This window comes from Amblyraja radiata, chromosome 18 (assembly GCF_010909765.2).
Source record: "Amblyraja radiata isolate CabotCenter1 chromosome 18, sAmbRad1.1.pri, whole genome shotgun sequence".
Classification (NCBI taxonomy): domain Eukaryota; kingdom Metazoa; phylum Chordata; class Chondrichthyes; order Rajiformes; family Rajidae; genus Amblyraja; species Amblyraja radiata.
In genome coordinates this window covers 30,106,603-30,127,944 of record NC_045973.1, presented here as the reverse complement: position 1 = coordinate 30,127,944, position 21,342 = coordinate 30,106,603, and the positions used below count along the sequence as shown (strand labels likewise).

Sequence of the window (21,342 nt, the reverse complement as noted above, 5' to 3'; positions counted from 1 at the left end):
ATCTTCTGAGTTACTGCCACATGCCAGGAGAAGAGTCTGAAGAAGGGTCCCGGCATGAAACACCATCTATCCATGCTCTCCAGAGCTTCTGCCTGACCTGCTGAGTTACTCCAGCACTATGTGTCTTTTTGTGTCAGAGAAAATTGGGTTATAAAGATAATTGTGTCAATGAGGGAAAGTGGGTTTGGGATAGAGAGTTTCAAATTCCTATGAGTAAATGTCACTGACAACTTCTCCTGGACCACCCAGATTGAAGCAATGGCCAAGAAAGCACACCAATGCCTCTACTTCTTTAGAAGGCTTAGGAAGTTCGGCAAGTCCCCAACAGCTCTCACCAACAGGTACGCCATAGGAATAATTTTATCGGGATGCATTACAGCATGGTTTGGAACAGCTCCATCCAAGACTCCAAGAAATTGCAAAGAATTGCTTGTCAATTTCCATGACCACCTGAGGTGTAACTAACATCCTTTGTTCTTAAGAGACAATGGTCTCTGTTTACTGCAAGGAGATTACTTAGAAATGTATTTCCCCTAAACTGTTTTTTCCCCCAAGACAGCTTTTCTCTGTCTGTCAATTTCCAATTAAACTTGAAAATAGTTCTCTAGTTCCCGATCGAAATCGCAATAGAATATTGATGAAATCTAGAAGATTTATATTTTTCACACTGACGTCTGGCTCAGCCAGTGGTACCTAGGAATATACTGGGTGAAAACCAAGAATAGTTTGGTGATTACTGGAGAGACAGTAGACGTCACCCGGGACAGGCTGGGTTAGCACCCCAGTCTGTGTCTTTCGTGAGAAAGACACCCAATAAAGCTACGGAAAGGCCTAATGAACCACCATGGTCTAAAAATCTATCAAGCGAGAATGAAATGCTCGGAGAAGGAGAAAGAGGTGCAGCGCACAGGCCTTGAACCTGGTGGGACGCAGGAGAAGCCCGGCCAGGACTCACCCCACAGAGCCCAGTCCCTCCACGCAGTAGAGTCTCACAACCCCTGCAGAGTAGTTATTGTAGTTGGCTGATCCGTGGACAGTTGCTGCTGGGACACAAGTCGGGGCCTGATCAACCCCGGCTGGGTCGCCTGGGCGAGGGTGTCTGATATTGCGAGACCCGAAACACCCGATGACCCCAGGTCACATCACTGAGGATGCGTCCCAGCGCATCTAGAAGATGTATCTTTTTCACACTTCAAACATTGTATTTGTGAAATACAAATAGTGATTCCTCCTTCATCAATTGCATTACATTCAATTTGGAATTCAGTGCGGAAACATGTGTCACAGCCTGCACAACTGTGTTAAATTTGTATACTCTCTCTGTGGCCACGTGAGTTTCCTCTGTCTGCTCCGGCTTCCTGTCACATCCCAGGTGACTGGGTCAAATGGCCGCTGTAAATTGTCCCTAGTGTAGAGGCGGGTGGCAGAATGTGAGGAGAGTTCATGGGAATGTGGGGAAAATAAGATGAGGCTAGTGTAGGAATGGTGTAAATGGGTGGTTGATGATCCACAGGGACAAAAGGCCAGTTTCCATTCTATATTACCCTGGGAGTACAGTAAGGATGCAGTGTCAATCCCGTCCCTGGTGTAGTAGGTGGAGAATTGTACAATAGTTGAACACTGCTATTCTCAGTAAGACCAGGCTGCCCTTACATGATGGTGGAAGCAATAACTAAGCTTGTGTATGGTGAGCAAGTAAAGTTAAATGTAGAACATAAAACACAGAAAAGTGCAGCACAAGAACAGGCCCTTAGGCCCACAATGTCTGTGCTGTAAATGATACCGAGAACCATTTTTTCTTATCTGCCTGCACATAATCCATATCTATCCATTCCCAGCATATCCAGGTTCCTATCCAAAAGTCTCTTAAATGCCACTGCCATATCTGCCTCAACCATCCCCCTCAACCATCCCCCCCCCCCCCCCCCCCCCCATGTTTTTCAATTCCCCTACTCTGGGAAAGAGACAGCGTTTAACCGATCTATTCCGAATGTTTTAATTCTTTCTCCTACAATGTGAAACTACAACATGAGACTGAAATAAAAATCTACAAGTCCGAAGAAGGGCCCTGATCCAAAACAGCGTCTACCCATTTTTTCCCAGAGGTGCTGCCTGACCCACAATTACACTGGAATTTGAGTCTATCTTTGGTATAAATCAGTATCTGCAGTTCCTTTTTATTACATTTTATAACATTATAAATCATGGGGCCCAGTAACAAGGGATCTTGCTTGAGGATTAGCTGTGGCGAGAGATAGAGAGAGAAATGCTGCATTTCATACTTAATAAGTAAGTCTGTTGTTACTCACCATTGCTACTGTTTACAAAGATCAACCATTCTCTTCAGCGTTATCCACCAAACAATGTCCTACATCTTCAGAAAGGCCAGGTACAAAACTGCTGTTGTCCCTTTAAATATCCATATCCCAATTGATTTTAAAAGCAAAAAAAAGAACAGATAGCAACACGATTTCAAACCATCACAGGGTGGCTGAAATGAAAAGCTGCTTTAAATAAATACAATGTAACAGGACGAAGGGTAGCAAGCTCACTGAATTAAATGCCGGAATTATTTGATTCACCTTCACAATGCAGTGCATCAAATTGTTGAATTGTCAAGGTCTCTTTCTCCAGACACTGTTCAGCACACAGCCACTCCATGCACCAGAGCCCGCCCACCAGACACCCATTGATTGGCTGCCCAATGCAAGCTGCTCTCTCCAAGCTGATCCACGGCTGGATAATACTGCTGTCAGTCAACAGATTGGGCTGCACACTGGCAGGGTAGAGGAGCTGCTTGCTGCAGCAGCTTGCCGCTATCAGTGGGGAGCCATGGTGGGCCATGTTGGACTCAATGGCAATGTCACCTGCCTTCCTTTACATATAACCACTGCCCTCCATCTCACACGTAAACAAACACAACCACACGCAAACACCAGACATCCCCACACACGCACACACACAGGACACATACAAGACACACGCTCCACACATACACAGCATACACAAACACATACACCACATACACTGCCTTGCACATACATACCACACACACACTCACACACAAGACAAACAAAATATTTAAATCTGCATCTTTATTTTAAACAGAAACAGGCTGTCACTTCCCTCTAGCTCTATTGTTGATGCTGGTACACGTACCATCTGCCACCTTACTCTCACAGGTATTTGGCAAATCAAACCAGCTGCCCTGTTTGACAGGCAGGGTGCCACTGGGGGAAAACGACACTAATATCCCTCAGCATGAGCATCCAGCAACAGTTGCTGAGTAATCCAGAGTAATCCGCGTGTTATCCTGGCCTGCACCTCCCCCCACCCTTCCTCTCCTTTCTAGCCCACGGGAGCTGAGAGCAATTCTAATACCTTTGCAGCGGCTGTGATTGCTGTTAGCTACGCTGGGTGCGACACCAGTGTGTGAACTGGGAGACGTTGGGTTTAATAACTCACCATCTTAATCAGTTGGGCCATCAGAAAGGCTCCACTGCTGATTCAGAGTAGCGTAAATTCTGAAGAAGGATCTCGACCCGAAACGTCGCCCATTCATTCTCTCCAGAGATGCTGCCTGTCCTGCTGAGTTACTCCAGCTTTTTGTGTCTATCTTAGCGAAAAGACTTTATCAGATTATAGGCAAGATTATCTCAGTACAAGTCTGCTGCAATTTACAAACATTAAAATTGTGGTTTGATAGTTGTCCCATTAATATTTCACGTCTAGCAGCAGCTTGCACAGCATTTAATGCGTCTGCAGGAGGATCTATGGTACATTCAGTTGAAAACATGGAAAGGAAAGGTTAGTTTAGTATTAAGTAGTATTTAGTATTACAGAGTGGAAACAGGCCCTTCAGCCCACCGAGTCAGTCAAGCAACTAAAGGTGACTAGGCAAAGAATACTGCTCTGGAGAACTTCTGATGTGCTGTCAAGGAGCTAAGATGATAATTCTCAATAACCATTGCTAATAATTTGCAGAACACCTATGCTCTGTCTGCCTGGGCCTATGTGATCTCTCAGTTGCGAAACACTTTAATTCCCCTTCTCATTCCCATACTGACCTTTCTGTCCTGGGCCTCCATTGTCAGAGTAAGGCCAAATGCAAATTGGAGGGACAGCACCTCATATTTCACTTGGGCAGCTTACAACCCAGTGGTATGAATATTGATTTCTCATACTTCAAGTAACCGTTGCATTCCCTCTCTCTCCGTCCCTCCCCCACCCTAGTCGTTGCACTAGTTTCATTGTCTATACCTCATTTTCACCTAGGCCACAACCAACAATGGACTCCTTCCTTGATCAGAGTTACTTTTATTGCACATATTTCATTCATTTGTTCTACATCTCTCTATATCTCTCATTTCTCTTTCCCCTGCTCAGTCTGAAGAAGGGTCTTAACCTAAAACGCCACCTATTCCTTTTCTCCGGAGATGCTGCCTCACCCGTTGAGTTACTCCAGCTTTATGTTTCTATCTATCAATTCTCAATAACCATCTTTCTTTGAGCTGGTTATGATCCGTCAGATGTTAGTATATGACAATCGATGTTCCATGAGAATCTGAGTGAGGACCTCGACCATTCAATGATTTTGATGATGTAATCAAGAGACACAAATTCGGGGTTGTTAATCACAGCAAGATTTGGAAACAGCTCCATCCAAGATCACAAGGAATTGCAGAGAGTTGTGGATGCAGCTCAGCCCAACGCAATTCAACTTCCCTCCCATTGACTCCATCTACACCTCAGACTGCCTCGGCAAGGCCACCAGCATAATCAAGGACAAGTCGCGCTCCGGACACTGCCTCTTCTCCCCTCTCCTATCAGGCAAGAGGTACAGAAGTGTGAAATCACACACCTCCAGATTCAGGGACTTTCTTCCCAGCTATTATCAGGCAACTGAACCATCCTATCATCAACTAAAGAGAGGTCCTGACCTACCATCTACCTCATTGGAGATCTTTGGACTATCTTTAATTGGATTTTTTGGACTCTTTCGCACAGAGACAGGCCATTCAGTTCAATGAGTCTATGCTGCTGTGTGCTGCGTCTTAATCCCCTACCCATTTTCTCTCTTCTCTCAACCTTCACCGCTTCCTCCTCCCTCATCCATTTCTTTTTTTTTTTTAATATATTTTTTTATTAAAGGTAATCAATTACAATGCTTCAAACAACTTTATATCAAATTAATTCAATTTGCATTAAGTAAAACACTAGTAATACTTATCTACTATTTTTTTAGAAATAATGATAGAGAAAGAATAGAACAGTTATAAATCATTAAGAGAGTGATTAAATAATAATTTGATTATATATAAGAAAGAAAAGAGAAACGAAAAAAAAAAAGAAAAAAAAAACACTACTACAAGTGATAGTATCAATAAAGACATATATGTTAATTCCAATATAAAAATGAATTATTCTCACCAAATCCCGCAGGGTGCACGCCGAGCTGTGTTGCCAAGAACAGCTACTTCTCTAAATACTGTATATATGGAGACCATATCTGTTCAAAAGAATTATACTTGTCCAATAGGACAAATCTAATTCTTTCCAGATGTAACGTCTCCATCATCTCTGTTGCCCACATTTTGGTTGTGGGGGATAATGTTCCCTTCCAAAATTTCAATATGATTTTTTTTCCAATTATCAAACAGTAATCAAAGAAATTTCTTTGATTTACTGTAAGTGATAGATGTAAATCCGGAATTCCAAATATTATTAGCTTTGGGTTAGGGTCCAATTTAACTTTGATGACTTCAGAAATAACTGCACTTCCCATTTCCTCCACATCCCACTCCATCTCTCCCAACTTTGACTCCTGTATTAGAAAATAGTTGAAGGAGGCCATTTGGCCCTTCGAGCCAGGACTGCACAGCACGGTATTGTAAGGGTTAAACAGACCATGTCAGCTAAAATTGAGTTGTCAACTAAATCAGCAGAACACCATTACAAACCCTTCTAAAACAAGTAGATGTTCCCAAATAATGTCTGGCTATGTCTGTGTAATAACTGTGCCAGTCGGGGTGACCGGGAGGCACAGTTATCTTACTTTACAGTCCAGAAGATAGATTAAAAACGAAGGTAAATACAAGAGGGAGCTGAAGGGGCAAAAACAGCGGAAGTGGTTAGCGGACATTCGCCGTGGAGATAAAGATCGAAAATATCAGGAATTATCGCGTTTGCTCGCTGCATTTCATCAAAACTAAGGCATTATTGACGTTTTATCTTTATTCATTTGTTATATGAAAAGTTTTAAAAGTGAAAAATCCGTCAGTAAAATTGCAAAATCGCCCATAAATAATCGTAAACTATCAATGCGTTTTGAAATAAATTTTACTCAGATGCAAGCTAAGGAATGGGATAATTGTCAGCTGTTAATTGGATAATAATAATAAAATGTCCTGATTTTGTCCAATTAACAGCTGACAATTATCCCATTCCTTAGCTTGCATCTGAGTAAAATTTATTTCAAAACGCATTGATAGTTTACGATTATTTAAATGGTAAATGGAGCTTCAGAAGCGTTTTCATTTTGCATGTTAAAACCCACCTGAGAACCATGGGCGATTTTGCAATTTTACTGACGGATTTTTCACTTTTAAAACTTTTCATATAACAAATAAAGTTAAAAAGTCAATAATTTTCGATCTTTATATCTCCACGGCGAATGTCCGCTAAGCACTTCCGCTGTTTTTGCCCCTTCAGCTCCCTCTTGTATTTACCTTCGTTTTTATCTATCTTCTGGACTGTAAAGTAAGATAACTGTGCCTTCGCGGTTTTTAACGGGTGTGAAAGTGCGCGTTTTCAGCAGCAATAACATGTACCGGAAGTGACGCTTGTACCCCAGTTGGATTTTGCGGTCACGTGGGTCTATGATCCAGTGACCTTTCGTGAAATCACCCTATTGTACTTCAGTTTCAACTGATTGTTTCTACCTAAACAACTCACACATATGGCCATGTGACAATGAATTTGGGACAAATATTAACCAGGAATCTTTCATGTCCATCTGAAAGCAAGTTGGCCTTTGACATCTCAACTCATGGACTGGTGCCTCTGGCACGGCTGCACAATGTCGCGTTGTAGGCGAGGATTTTGGTGCAGTCCTGGGGTTCAAATCAACAAAACAGTTGACTTGGTCGTGAGAAAATATGTATTCAAATGTTATGGAGCCGTGTCCACCCTGCGAGCAAACACACGCGGGTTTGTTGGTCAATTAGTCGCTGCCAATTGCCCCTAGTGTGAATGGAGTGGATGTGAAAGAGGGATCCTTGCTGGTGAGAGGAGAGCACCAGCGGCACCAGCAGCAGTTGCCAGGGCGGGGGGAACCCGCGGCGCCGCACCTGTTTCCACCCCGGACTGTTTCACGTGAAGTGCCGCCGCAGCCTGAGGCCGGAGGGAGTGTGCGACGGACAAACGAGCGGTGCAGGGGAGCAAAAGGGGAAATAACCCAGGAATAGAGAAAACAACCGGGGTTAGATGTAAACAGCATGAACGGTAATGTGGGGGAAGGGGGGTAAACTGCAATTATCGGTGAGAGAAGTGAGACAGAAGGCCAACGGTGGCGGCACAGACCTGACTCCGACTGACTTAGGCACGCCGCCATTTTGTTGTACGGAGCGCGTGACGTCACGTGGGTTCTCACTAATTTAGGTCCCGCCCTCCAGCCTATTACAGGTGGGATGGATGATGGATGGATGACAGTAGACAATAGACAATAGGTGCAGGAGTAGGCCATTCGACCCTTTGAGCCAGCACCACCATTCAATGTGATCATAGCTGATCGTCCCCAATCAATACCCCGTTCCTGCCTTCTCCCTATATCCCCTGACCGCTATCTTTAAGAGCCCTATCTAGCTCTCTCTATAAAGCATCCAGAGAACCTACCTCCACCCCCCTCTGAGGCAGAGTATTCCACAGACTCACCACTCTCTGTGAGAAAAAGTGTTTCCTCGTCTCCGTTCTAAATGGCTTACCCCTTATTCTTAAACTGTGGCCCCTGGTCTGGACTCCCCCAACATCGGGAACATGTTTCCTGACTCTAGCGTGTCGAAACCCTTAATAATGTTACATGTTTCAATAAGGTATCCGCTCATCCTTCTAAACTCCAGTATACAAGCCCAGCATATGACAGTCCCGCCATCGAGGGAATTAACCTTGTAAACCTACGCTGCACTCCCTCAATAGCAAAAATGTCCTTACTCAAATTAGGGGACCAAAACTGCACACAATACTCTAGGTGTGGTCTCACTAGGGCCCTATACAACTGCAGAAGGACCTCTTTGCTCCTATACTTAACTCCTCTTGTTATAAAGGCCAACATTCGTTTTCTTCACTGCCTGCTGTACTGCGCTGTCTGATGGATGGATGGATAGATGGTTGAGGGGAAGAAGGTTATATAAGAAGGTTCAGGGAGTGGTGGATGGAGGAAGGAATGGAAGGAGAGAGGGATGAATAGTGAGGAAGGGATGGATGGAGGAAGGAATTAATGGTTGAGGGAAGGGATGGATTGAGGGATGGGTCGAATGGAGTGGAGGGAGGAGTGGATGATGGGGTGACGGATGGATGGTTGAGGGAAGGGATGGATGGAGGGAGGAAGGAGGGGTGGATAGTTGAGGGAGGGGTGGAGAGAGGTATGAGGGGTGGATAAAGGGGTGGATGGAGGGGTGAGGGGTGGAGAGAGGTGTGAGGGGTGGATGGAGGGGTGAGGGGTGGATGGAGGGGTGAGGGGTGGATGGAGGGAGGGGTGAATGGAGGGAGGGGTGAGGGATGGATGACAGGCAGGCACGGTTGAGTATCAGTGCTTTTCAAGAGTAAGGAGATTTTAATTGTTGACACAAGTCGACACAAGGAACACGTTTCTTCAAGTTTCAAGAGCACAAGGTGTTCAACTAATAACCTAAGTGGACAGTATGAGAAACTTAAACCAACTCAGTTTAATATTCAATACCTATCCCAATCTCTGTATGTTGGGGAGACAAAGTTTAGCTTTTGCGACCATTTTGCTAAACTCTTGTCCTCTCTCCGCCAAGGCCTGCTGAATCTCCTGGTTGCTAACCATTCCCATTCCCACATTGACCTATCTGTCTTGGGCCTTCTCCGTTGTCAGAGTGAGGCTGCACACAAATTGAAGGAACAGCTCCTCATATTTTGCTTGGTAATCTTACAACCCAACAGTATGAATGGTGAATTCTCCAATTTTAAGTAACTTCTAACTAATCCTCACCAGCTCTATTCTCTCCGCCCCCTATCCCGGCTCCACTTTCCTAACCTAACCCTTCTCTTCCTCCGGACCCCACCTGGACCTGCTTATTTCTCTCCCCCCCCGCGGCTTTTATCCCCACCGGCTTCACAATCTGCAAATCATCAAACCTGTCTCACACTATTGTTCTTATCTCTGGCCTTTGTTCCTACTATCTGCCTGTCTCAAAATTTCTCCTCGTCTGGATTTGCAGGAGGGGGTAAAGGCCTGTTTCCATGCTAAATCTAAAATCAAAATTCATTTATTTTTGTGTTTAGAACTCCATCCAATGTAGCAGTGAAATAGGAACTCCAGCAGTAAGGATTTCAGAGTGTTGGTTCGAGGTCCTTGCCCAAGCAAAGAGCGGCACAATTAATAGCTTAAGAACAGCTGCATCATAAGGACTCCCGCCCAAGTTGGTTCACGGAAGCAGCAAGGAGGATGAACGGGATGTTAGGCCTCCGCTTGGCTTCACGTGCTGCGATGCAGTCACTCGCTCACAACGGAACTGAAGGAGTCGCCTGCCTCTCTACCGCCTCCCCTTGGAATCTGTGCAGCTCCGGGCCTGTGACGGCAGCAAGTAGTGTGACCCACTGGCGGGAGGTATTCGAACAGAAAGGGATATCGGAGCCATTGCTGTCTGCAGAGCACATAGTGTCCCACGTGCTTGGAGGAAAAACTGTTAAGTATAATTTATCTCACTTTGGACTTTAGAGATAAAGCGTGGGAAGTGGCCCTTCAGCCCACCAAGTCTGCTCCGACCAGTGATCCCCGCACGCTAACACTATCCTACACACTAGGGACAATTTACAATTTTACCGAAGCCAATTAACCTACAAACCTGCAGGTCTTTGGGGTGTGTGAGGAAACTGGAGCACGCAGAGAAAATCCACGTGGTCACAGGGAGAACGTAAAAACTCCGTAGAGACAGCATCCATAGTCAGGATCGAATCTGGGTCTCTGGTGCTGTAAGGCAGCAACTCCACTGCTGCGCCACTGTGCACCTCGTCTAGATTAGGCAACTAACAGCCATTGAAATGCCTTCAAGTGCAAGAGTCAAGCGTGTTTTATTGTCACATGTCCTGAAACAGAGCGATTAAATTCTTACTTGCAACAGATATGTAAATGCTGTACCCTGTAAACACCAAATAATAAACAACAACAAAACATTCTGTAAAAAACTCAGAAAAACACAAATAATAATAGCACAAAGTCAAAATATCGTCCCCAACTCTATGTAGTTTGGAGTTTATTTGTAATGTTTAATAGCCCTATGGGTGTAGGAAAGAAGCTGGACATTACAGTTTTCAGAATCCTATACCTTATTCCAGAAGGCAGGAGTGAAATGAGAGTGTGATCATGGTGGTGTGGGTCTCTGATGATGCTGGCTGTCTTTTTGAAGCAGCGACTCCCATAGAACCCTTCAATGGTGGGGAGGTTAGTCCCCGTGATGGACTGGGCAGTGTTCAACCAGTCAGTATGCTCTCTTTTGTAATCTCCTGCAGTTGGCCTATAAACCAAATTTGCAGATGGCACAGAACTACAAAATTAGAGCACATGGTATTGGGGGTAGGGTGTTGACGTGGATAGAAAATTGGTTGACAGACAGGAAGCAAAGAGTAGGAGTGAACGGGTCCTTTTCAGAATGGCAGGCAGTGGCGAGTGGAGTGCCGCAAGGCTCGGTGTTGGGGCCGCAACTGTTTACCATATATATTAATGATTTGGAAGAGGGAATTAGGAGCAACACTAGCAAGTTTGCGGATGACACAAGGCTGGGTGGCAGTGTGAACTGTGAAGAGGATGTTAGGAGGTTGCAGGGTGACCTGGACAGGTTGAGTAAGTGGGCAGATGCGTGGTAGATGCAATATAATATAGATAAATGTGAGGTTATCCACTTTGATGGCAAAAACAAGGGGGCAGATTATTATCTCAATGGGGTTAGGTTAGGTAAGGGCAGGTACAGCGAGACCTGGGTGTCCTTGTACACCGGTCACTGAAAGTTAGCGTGCAGGTACAGCAGGCAGTGAAGAAAGCTAACGGAATGTTGGCCTTCATAACAAGAGGATTCCAGTATAGGAGAGGTTCTTCTGCAGTTGTATAGGGCTCTGGTAAGACCACATCTGGAGTATTGCGTACAGTTTTGGTCTCCTAATTTGAGGAAGGACATCCTTGTGATTGAAGCAGGTTAACAAGATTGATCCCTGGGATGGCGGGACTGCCATATGAGGAAAGGTTGAAAAGACTAGGCTTGTGTTCACTTGAGTTTAGAAGGATGAGGGGGAATCTTATAGAAACATATACAATTATAAAAGGACTGGACAAGCTAGATGCAGGAAAAATGTTCCCAATGTTGGGCAAGTCCAGAACCAGGGGCCACAGTCTTAGAATAAAGGGGAGGCCATTTAAGACTGAGGTGAGAAAAAACTTTTTCACTCAGAGAGTTGTGAATTTGTGGAATTCCCTGCCACAGAGGGCTGTGGAGGCCAAATCACTGGATGGATTTAAGAGAGGAGATAGAGCTCTAGGGGCTAGTGGAATCAAGGGATATGGGTAGAAGGCAGGCACGGGTTATTGATTGGGAACGATCAGCCATGATCACAATGAATTGCGGTGCTGGCTCGAAGGGCCGAATGGCCTCCTCCTGCACCTATTTTCTATGTTTCTATGTTTACAGGCATCTCGGGTTTAACATGTGCTTGATTTACATGTTTTTATAATCATGCTCTTGCCTAATTACTACCGAAGTTTACTTTTCATGCTCCTATTTTCGGAATAACTTTCTTAAATTTAAGCCTGGCAAATTTATCAACTTTCAAAGTAATCTTGTTAATTCAGCTTTGCTCAACAGACAGAAAACTCAAATGATTACGGTTCATATATGAATCTAGCTCAGTTGAGAGAACATTAGACTGAAGATCTAAAGGATCCTGGTTCAATCCTGGGTTTCGGTAGCAGGTACTATTGCGACGTTTAAGCAACATTTGGACAGGTACATGGATAGGATACGTTTAGAGGGATATGGGCCAAACACAGGCAGGTATGGGGTATGTTGGTCGGCGTGGGCAAGTTGGGCCGAATGGCCTGTTTCCACACTGTATGACCATTATTGCCCTGTACCTATTAGGTTGTATGTTCAAATGTATCTGCCATTGGAATACCTGTCCAATTCGGGAGCATATGCGAATAATTTTCTCAGCTTGATGCTCTGACGGTTAGCATCGTACATTTTGGGTGAAGCATTGTACAGATGGAAGGGGGGCCTTTATAATGTTGTATGATGTGATTTACCTCATTTATTTCAATTGGCAACGTAGTCACGTGCAGTACCTGGTATATGTCTGATTTACGTACCTTTTGTTTTCCACGCTGAATTTTCAAGCCCGTAACCCTGGCGTAAAACACAAGGTGGCAGTTGTGGGGAGGGCAAGCAGTGGGAGTATATCAGCAGTTTATAGAAAGATATCAATAGGTTCAGTGAGTGGGAAAAATGTTGGAAAATGGAGTCCGATATGGGTTTGATTGATTGATTGAAAGATGCGGCGTGGAATCGGGGCCCTTTGCCCACCGTGTCCACACCAACCATCGTTCCCCGTTCACACTAGTTCCATGTTATCCCACTTTCACATCCACCCCCTACGCGCTCGGGGCAATTTACAGAGGCCAATAAACCTACAAACCCGCACGTGTTTGCGATGTGGGAGGAAACCGAAGCACCCGAAGGAAACCCACGCTGGTGCAGGGAGAACGTGCAAACTCCACACAGACAGCAGCAGAGGTCAGGATCGAACCTGGAGTTTTGATGTGTGTGGTGCTGTTAAGCTAAATTGGTGTGAAGCTAAATCTTCACTTTGAATTTATTTTTACTACGACTAAGTAACAGCAGGGTGGATGAATGAATGAAGGAATGAATAACGCAGCAACAGCCACGCTGTTTACTAAATGTCCTTCACCTTCTTCCTGCAGATTCACAGCCTTGGAGCTGAGGCCCTGACTCGTCTACTCACTGGATCACAGAAACAGATCATCTGGGATTTGTGTGCGAGGCGCCTTGAACAGTGCGATACTTAAAATTTATTCATAGCCTTCCTTGCCCGTCTGACATTTTAAAGTAAATCATGCTTCTGTTTGTCTCAGCCCAAGTTTTTATTTCTGGACCATCTGATCTTCCTGCCAACATAAAGATTGCCAGGTTTTAGATTTTAGTGTTAGAGGTACAGCGTGGAAACTTGCCCTTCAGCCCACCAAGTCCGCGCCGCCCAGCATTCACCCCGTACACTAGTTCTATCCTACACGCTCGGGACAGTTTACTGAGGCCAATTAACCGATAAACCCGTGCGTCTTTGAGATGTGGGAGAAAACCGGAGCACCCAGAGAAAACCCATGTGGTCACGGGGAGAACGTACAACGTACGCGTAGACATCACCCGTAGTCAGGATCAAACCCGGGTCTCTCGGCACTGTAAGGCAGCTACTCTACCACTGCATCACTGTGCCGTCCCAAGGTCTTTTACTTATTGCCAGCTCCTGAACTGCTGTAGTCCTTCCAGCGAAGTAATCAGAATTGAACTCCCACCTGATTGTGGTCTAACTGGTGTTTTTAGTCTAGTTTATTGTTGCGTGTACTGAGGTACAGTGAAAAGCTTTTTTGCAAGTAACCAGTCAACAGAAAGACAATACACGATTACAATCGAGCCATCCACTGTGTACAGATACATGATAAAGGGGGGAGATTAAGAAGAGCATTGATAAAGTAAGAAATGCTGCTGTTGGAGTAGAGATTGAAAAGATTTGAAGTGATTGCAATGCGTGGCAGGAGATCCACCTCAGTGACCAGCCCACAGAGTCACCCCGCTTGGGCGCCATCTTGAATTCCCTACGGTTATGGTATTTCCTCTGTTAGTCGTTCCTCTGGATCAAGGAGGAACTTCACTTCTACTTGGGAATCTCCAGATTCCCTCCGCTTTACCATCCACCTTCTCAACTGTTCAATTGTTCGTTGTATCAAAGGACAGATACCTTACCACAGATGCTGCCTGACCTGCACAATGTTTCCGTCAGATCAGCCAGTCTCTTTTTATTTTGCTTACATAACAATTGTGAACAGCTAGGATGCACAACTTCATGAACAACCCGTACAATACCGATCATACCTCGGCAACAGAACACTGTGTCACCTCCCTCCTTCTCTGCTGCTTTTGTGATTCCTTGAGATGGGATGCAGGCTGTGGTGGGTTCCTTTTATACAGTCTACAATTGTTGAAGACTGGTGCCAGGATTCGAGGGTCTGAGCTATTGGGAGAGATTGAGCAGGCTAGGACTCTATTCCTTGGAGTGCAGGAGGATGTGGGATGATCTTATAGAGGTGTACAAAATCATGTCAAGAGTGTTTTATTGTCATATGTCCCAGATAGATCAATGAAACCTTTACTTGCAGCAGCACAACAGAATATGTAAACATAATAAACAAGGCAGAAAAAAAAGTTCAGTGTGTATATATACACATACTCACGAAAATACATATATATATATATGTGTACATACGTACGTGCACACAAAAAACAAACAATAGTAGTGCAATAATAATAATAATAGTCTATGGAGTTCAGAACTTATTTGAAGTTGTAGTGTTTAATAGCCGAATGGCTGTAGGGAAGAAGGTGTTCCTGAACCTTGATGAAAAGGGCCTGTCCCACTTTCACGATCTAATTCACAACCTTTTTTACTCGTGGATATTTTTCATCAGGCTAGAAAAACGCCCCGACCTACTTGATGCCACGAGTACCTACGACCTCGTGACGACCATGCTGCAAGTGTGAGTCAAGGGCAAACTCGGCAGAGGTCGTGAATTAGGTCATGAAAGTGGGACAGGCCCTTTACAGTTTTCAGGCTCCTGTACCTTCTTCCGATGGCAGGGGTGAAATGAGTGTGTGGCCAGGGTAGTGTGGGTCGCGGATTATGCTGGCTGCCTTTTTGATCCCTGGTGGGGGGGTCAGAGCCGGTGATGGACTGGGCAGTGTTCACACCTTTTTGCAGTCTTCTTCGCTCCTGGGTGTTCAAGTTGCCGAACCAGGCCGTGATGCAACCAGTCAAAATGCTCTCTACTGTTTGATATCCTCTTTGATATATCAAATCTCCATAATCTTTGGAAATAGATGCATTGATGTGCTTTCTTTATAATTGCATCAGTGTGCTGGGTCCAGGAAAGATGTTCGGAAATTTGCAAACCCAGAAATTTGACTCTCTCCACGATCGTCCTCATCCTTCCTCTTCCAAAGTCTTCAATCAGTTCATTGGTCTTACTGATATTGAGAGCCAGGTTGTTGTGCTGGCACCATTTGGTCAATCGATCAATCTCACTTCTATATTCTGACATCACCATCTGTAATTCGTACAACAACAGTGGTGTCTTCGGCGAACTTGAAGATGGAGTTCGCACTGTGTCCGGCTATACAGTCATGAGTATAGAGTGAGTAGAGCAGGGGGCTGAGCACGCAGCCTTGAGGTGCTCCCGTACTGATTGTTATTACGGAAAAAGTGTTTCTGCCAATTTGAACAGACTGGTCTGTGAATGAGGAAGTCGAGGATCCAATTGCAGAGGGATGCGCAGAGACTCAGTTCTGTGAGCTTGGTAACCGGCTTGGAGGGGATGATGGTATTGAATGCCAAGCTGTAGTCTATAAACAGCAGCCTGACGTATGCGTTTTTATTGCCCAAGTGGTCCAGTGCAGAGTGGAGAGCCAGTGAGATCGCATCCTCCATTGGCCTGTTGTGGCGGCAGGTAAACTCTAGTGGGTCGAGGTTCTTGTTGAGATAGGAGTTGATATGCACCATAAGCAACCTCTCAAACCTCCTTTATCACCACGGACATTAGTGCCACTGGTCGATTGTCATTGATGCACGTCACATTACTCTTCTTGTGCACCGGTATTATTGATGCCCTCTTAAAGCATGTGGGAACCTCAGACCTCAGTAATGAGAGGTTGAAAATGTCCGCAAAAACTCCAGTCAGCTGGTCTGCACAGGTATTGAGAACTCGACCGGGTATACCATCAGGTCCAGACACTTTCCGAAGGTTCCCCCCCTGAAGGGTCTTCTGACATCGGCCTCTGTGTCTGTAATACCATCAGGACGTATGGGGGCTCGGGAAGGCACATCAATGTTCTCCCTATCAAAGCATGTGTGGAACGCATTGACCTCGTCAGGGAGTGATGCTTCGCTGTCGCTTGAGCTGCCTCCTGGTATCGCGTTGTAGGAAGTGATGGCATTCATGCCCTGCCACAGTTGCCGAACATCCGCCTCAAGTTCAAGTTCATTCTCCAGCTTAGAGTGAAACCTTTTTGATGGCTTTGTCAAGGTCATATCTGGACTTCTTATACACCTCTGTGTCACCAGACCTGAATGCCCGGGATCTGGTCTTCAGAAGAACGTGGATCTCCTAGTTTATCCAAGGTTTCTGGTTTGGAAACACTCGGATAAATTTTTGTAGGAACACAGTCCTCCACACATTTCTTTGAAAAGTCTGTCACGACTGTGACGTATTCATTCAGGTCCGTTGCCGAGTCCTTGAACATTGCCCAATCCCCCCCCCCCCCCCCCCCCCCCCCCCCCCCACCCACCCCAACCAGCTCTCTGCAGTCTCTGTACAGAGAGGAATAGATCAGATAAATACACAGAGTATCTTGCCCAGAGTAGGAGAATCGAGAACCAGAGGACATTGGTTTAAGGTGAGGGGAAGATTTAATAGGAACATGAGAGGTATCGTTTTTACAGAAAGTGGTGGGTGTATGGAACAAGCTGCCGGAAGAGGTAGTTGAGGCAGAGACTATTGCAACGTTTAATAAACATTTAGACAGGTATATGAATGGGTATTAGAGGGTTATGGGTCAATTGCATGCTGTATGACTCGATGGTTAGAAATTGTTGTTCATCTTGAGTAATTGAATGTTCTTTTTGTCTTCCAGCATGCCTGTACAGTACGTGATCGAGGAATGGGATTTCCGTGATCTAACACTGAAAATTAAACCACCAGTCTTTATACCCAGACCAGAAACAGAGGTAAGTTCAGTCGCAGTGCTAGCAATGCACTGCGTTTCAGCACTGAATAAATGTAGTGAGGTCTCATAGCGTTCAGAGTAGAACACAGTGACGAGTTGGATGTTGCAAGGCTTGGTGCAGGGACCGCAGTTTTCGCAATATTTATTAACGATTTAGACGAGGGAACTAAATGTGACATTTCCAGGTTAGCAGATGACACAAAGCCGGGTGGCAGTGTGAGCTGCGAGGAGGATGATATGAGGCTGCAGAGTGACTTGGATAGGTTGGGTGAGTGGGCAGATGCAGTATAATGTGGATAAATGTGAGGTAATCCACTTTGGTAGCAAGAACAGGAAGGCAGATTATTATCTGAATGGTAGACACAAAATGCTGGAGTAACTCAGCGGGACAGGCAGCATCTCTGGTGAGAAGGAAGGGGTGATGTTTCGAGTCCAGACCCTTCTTCCGACTGATGTCAGGGGGAGGGGGGCGGGACAAAGATAGAATGTAGTCAGAGACAGTATGACTAGTGGGAGAACTGGTCTTAACCTCCATCTTAACCTACCTGATCTCCCGGTGGCTCAGCACTTCAACTCCCCCTCCCATTCCTAATCTGACCTTTCTGTCTTGGGCCTCCTCCATTGTCAGAGTGAGGCCCAGCGCTAATTGGAGGAACAGCACCTCATATTTCGCTTGGGCAGTTTACACCCCAGCGGTATGGACATTGACTTCTCTAACTCCAGATAGCCCTTGCTTTCTCTCTCCATCCCCTCCCCTTTCACAGTCCTCCCATTAGTCTTACTGTCTCCGACTACATTCTATCTTTGTCCCACTCCCTCCCCTGACATTCAGCCAGTCAGGCAGCATCTGTGGGAAGAGAAACGTTGAAAGCTCTTTGACCTGAAACATGAACTCTTTCTGTTCCACTATGTGGGTTCCAACGTTCCATATTTATATTCCCAACATGTGCATGCAGCACAGTGACACAGCTGATAGAGCTGCTGCCTCACTACACCAGGGATCCAGATTCAATCCTGACCTCGGCTGCTGTAGGCGTGTAGGTTGCATGGTCTCCCTGTGACCGCGTGGGTTTTCTCCGGGTGCTCTGGTTTCTTTCCACTTCGCAAAAGACATGCGGGTTTGTAGGTTCATTGCCCCTAGTGTGTCGGAAGTCAATGAGAAAGTGGGATAACATACAGTGTGAAAAGGTGATCGATGGTCAGCATGGACTCGATGGGCGGAAGAGCCTGCTTCCATGTTCTTTATTAAACAATCAAGTGAGGTTTAATGAACACAAAATGCTGGAGTAACTCAGCGAACTAGGCAGCATCACTGAACAAAAGGAATAGGTGACCTTTTTGGGTCGAGACCCTTCTCTGTCTGAAGAAGGGTCTGAACCCGAAACATCACCTATTCCATTTCTCCAGAGATGTTGCCTGACCCTCTGAGTTACTCCAACATTCTGTGTCTATCTTCAGTGTAATCCAGCATTTGCAGCTCCTTCCTACATTAGTTTCTATTATTTTTTAATCTGAAGAAGGGTCCCGATCCAAAATGTCGTCTACCCGTGTTCTCCAGAGATACTGCCTGACCCGCTGAGTTACTCCAGCACTTTGTGTTTAACTCAATATTCCACCATTAGCAGCTCCTGCTGTCTCTAATCACTTTTAGACTCTGCTTCTTCTTTTTGCGTATGGCGTGCACAACCTAAAGTTGTAGGACAACTTGTTCTATTTGATCTTATTTGATTGTGCACGCCAGGTTGATTGCATTCGTTGAAACAGGGCGGACCATGTGAAGGTTGCAATCTCCCACCCCAGACTCTGCTCATTCAACCTTTGTAAAATAGCATGTGGCAGATTAATGCCCTATAAAAGGTGACATCCAATGTGGCCATTCTAAACTACAATATGCTGGAGTGAAATGCTGGTGATTACAGCTGGTGCACTACATTAAAGGACTACTTCCAAGTAATTGGCTGAACAGGAATTAAAATGATAATAACTCCCCTGACACTGCAGTAATGGGTTGAGGCTGCACAGTCATTATCACTAGGTTGTTAATACAAAAACTGGGATTAATTATATGAAAGCAAGAGTTTACTTCCTGCCAATGCGGCAGGGGAATTTAAATTTGATTAATTAAATTAATCTGGGGAAAAAAACTAGTAGCTAGAGCACCTGTGAAATTATAGCTTGGCCAAAATAGCTTAGGGCAGCACGGTGGCGCAGCGTTAGACTAGCTGCCTTACAGCACCAGAGACCCGGATTCGATGCTGACCATGGGTGCTGTCTGTACGGAGTTTGTACGTTCTCCCTGTGACCGTGTGGGTTTTCTCCGGTTGCTCCAGTTTCCTCCCACACTCCAAAGACATACAGGTTTGTAGGTTAATTAGCTTCTGTAAAATTGTGTGTAGGATAGTGTTAGTGTACGGGGTGATCACTGGTCGGCACGGACTCGGTGGGCCAAAGGGCCTGTTTCCACACTAAAGTCGAAAGTAAAACTAAAATCTGGTCCACTCATTCTGACAGGGAAGGTGATTGTCGTTACGCAGAATTGCCTATAAATGTGTAATGGACAATCGTTAGCAGTGATTGCAAAGGCCAGGAGAGCAAAGTAATACCTCACCACCACCTCCAGTGAGTCGTATAACATGGAAACAGGCCCTTCGGCCCAACTAGTCCATGCCGACCGTTCAAAGCCTGTCCCACCTGCCCGTGTTCATCCCATATCCATCTAAACCTTTCCTGTCCATTGTGGCGTTGGTCATGAAGCGAGGTTGACAATACTTACACTGACATTCGTAGTCAGGTGAGCTCACATAATATGGTTTATTTCTAAAGAAAGGCAGTGGGGACAAGAAGGTGCGGGTCCGCACTGGGGCATCGTCCATCTGGCATCTCAGATTTAACCCAGCAGCTCACTCTGGCCTTGAGTGGGCTGCTGGCAGTCTCGGGGGTTGTCTTCTGTTTCTCCCTTTCTTCCCGTCCTGTTTCCTCTCACCTCTGGATAGAATGCCTGTGTTTTAGGGGGAGTAGGCTGATAACGTTCAGGTGGCCAAACCAATGTCAGCTAATTGTCAGCTATCCATTGCACATTGCAGTCTCTTGCCCAGAGTAGGTGAATCGAGGAAGAGGGAAAGATTCAATAGGAATCTGGGAGGTACCTTTTTCACACACAAAGAGTGGTGGGTGCATGGAACAAGGTGCCAGAGGAGGTAGTTGAGGCAGGGACAATCCCAACATCCCTTAAATGGATATTGGGATAGTCAACACACGTAGACATGTACATGGATAGGACAGGTTTGGAGGGATATGGACCAAATGCTAGCAGGTGGGACTAGTGTAGTTGGGACATGTTGGCCGATGTGGGCAAGTTAGGCCGAAGAGCCTGTTTCCACACTGTGTGACTATGACTCTACTTGGATCTAGCTGTTACCAATGATGCTGGGGGTTGGCCACTCCTTGCCTGTCTGCCAGTGATAAGGCATCCGAGAGAGGGTGCTGTCACACCATGTATTTGTCCAAATGTGTCTTAAATGCTGTTATAATACCTGCCTCCTTCTCTGGCAGCTCGTTCCATACACCCACCACACTCTGTGTGCCCCCTCAGGTTCCTATTAAATCTTTTCCCTCTCATCTTAAGCCTATGCCCTCTGGTTCTTGATTCTCCTGCCCTGAGTGACAATGGAGGGGAAGAAGAGAGAGAGAGGGAAACTGGTAGAACACAGGAGGGGCTTGCATTGTATCTGTCCTCTCGTTCTTTATTCCCCTACCCTGGGTAAAAGTCTGTGCATTTACTCCATCTATTCCCCTCAGGATTTTATACAACTCTATAAGATATCCCCTCATCCACCTGCGCTCCAAGGAATATAGTCCTACCCAGGCCAAACTCTCCCTATAGCTCAGGCCCTCAAGTTCTGGCAACATTCTCGTACACATTCTCTGCACTCTTCCCAGCTTCCTGGCATCTTTCCAATTGCAGGGCGATCAAAACTGTACTCCCAAGGGGGGCCTCTTCATGATCCTGAGAATAAAATTTGGAAAAAATGTGGAAGTGCAG

The 21,342-nt window shown here is 45.5% G+C and overlaps 2 protein-coding genes across 6 annotated transcripts in view; one reads left to right on the top strand and one right to left on the bottom strand.

The window, feature by feature from the left end:
• The window catches only part of c18h3orf18 (chromosome 18 C3orf18 homolog), a 36,637-nt gene extending 29,015 nt beyond the window's left edge, over window positions 1–7,622 (bottom strand). The window contains exon 1 of one of the 3 annotated variants that reach the window (XM_033037027.1): window positions 7,582–7,622. The gene's annotated coding sequence lies outside the window, so the exon portion shown is untranslated. Of the gene's footprint in view, window positions 1–2,309; window positions 2,665–7,581 lie in introns of those variants that run through there. The other 2 variants (XM_033037025.1, XM_033037026.1) reach the window with 2 other exon arrangements.
• Window positions 7,358–21,342, top strand: part of hemk1 (HemK methyltransferase family member 1) — a 74,088-nt gene continuing 60,103 nt past the window's right edge. For 2 of the 3 annotated variants that reach the window (XM_033037023.1, XM_033037022.1), the window contains exons 1-4: window positions 7,358–7,503; window positions 9,526–9,928; window positions 13,211–13,302; window positions 17,208–17,301. In XM_033037023.1, the coding sequence (XP_032892914.1) occupies window positions 9,689–9,928; window positions 13,211–13,302; window positions 17,208–17,301 (426 nt within the window). In that variant the 5' untranslated portion in view covers window positions 7,358–7,503; window positions 9,526–9,688. The remainder of the gene's footprint in view (window positions 7,504–9,525; window positions 9,929–13,210; window positions 13,303–17,207; window positions 17,302–21,342) is intronic. The other variant, XM_033037024.1, reaches the window with a different exon arrangement.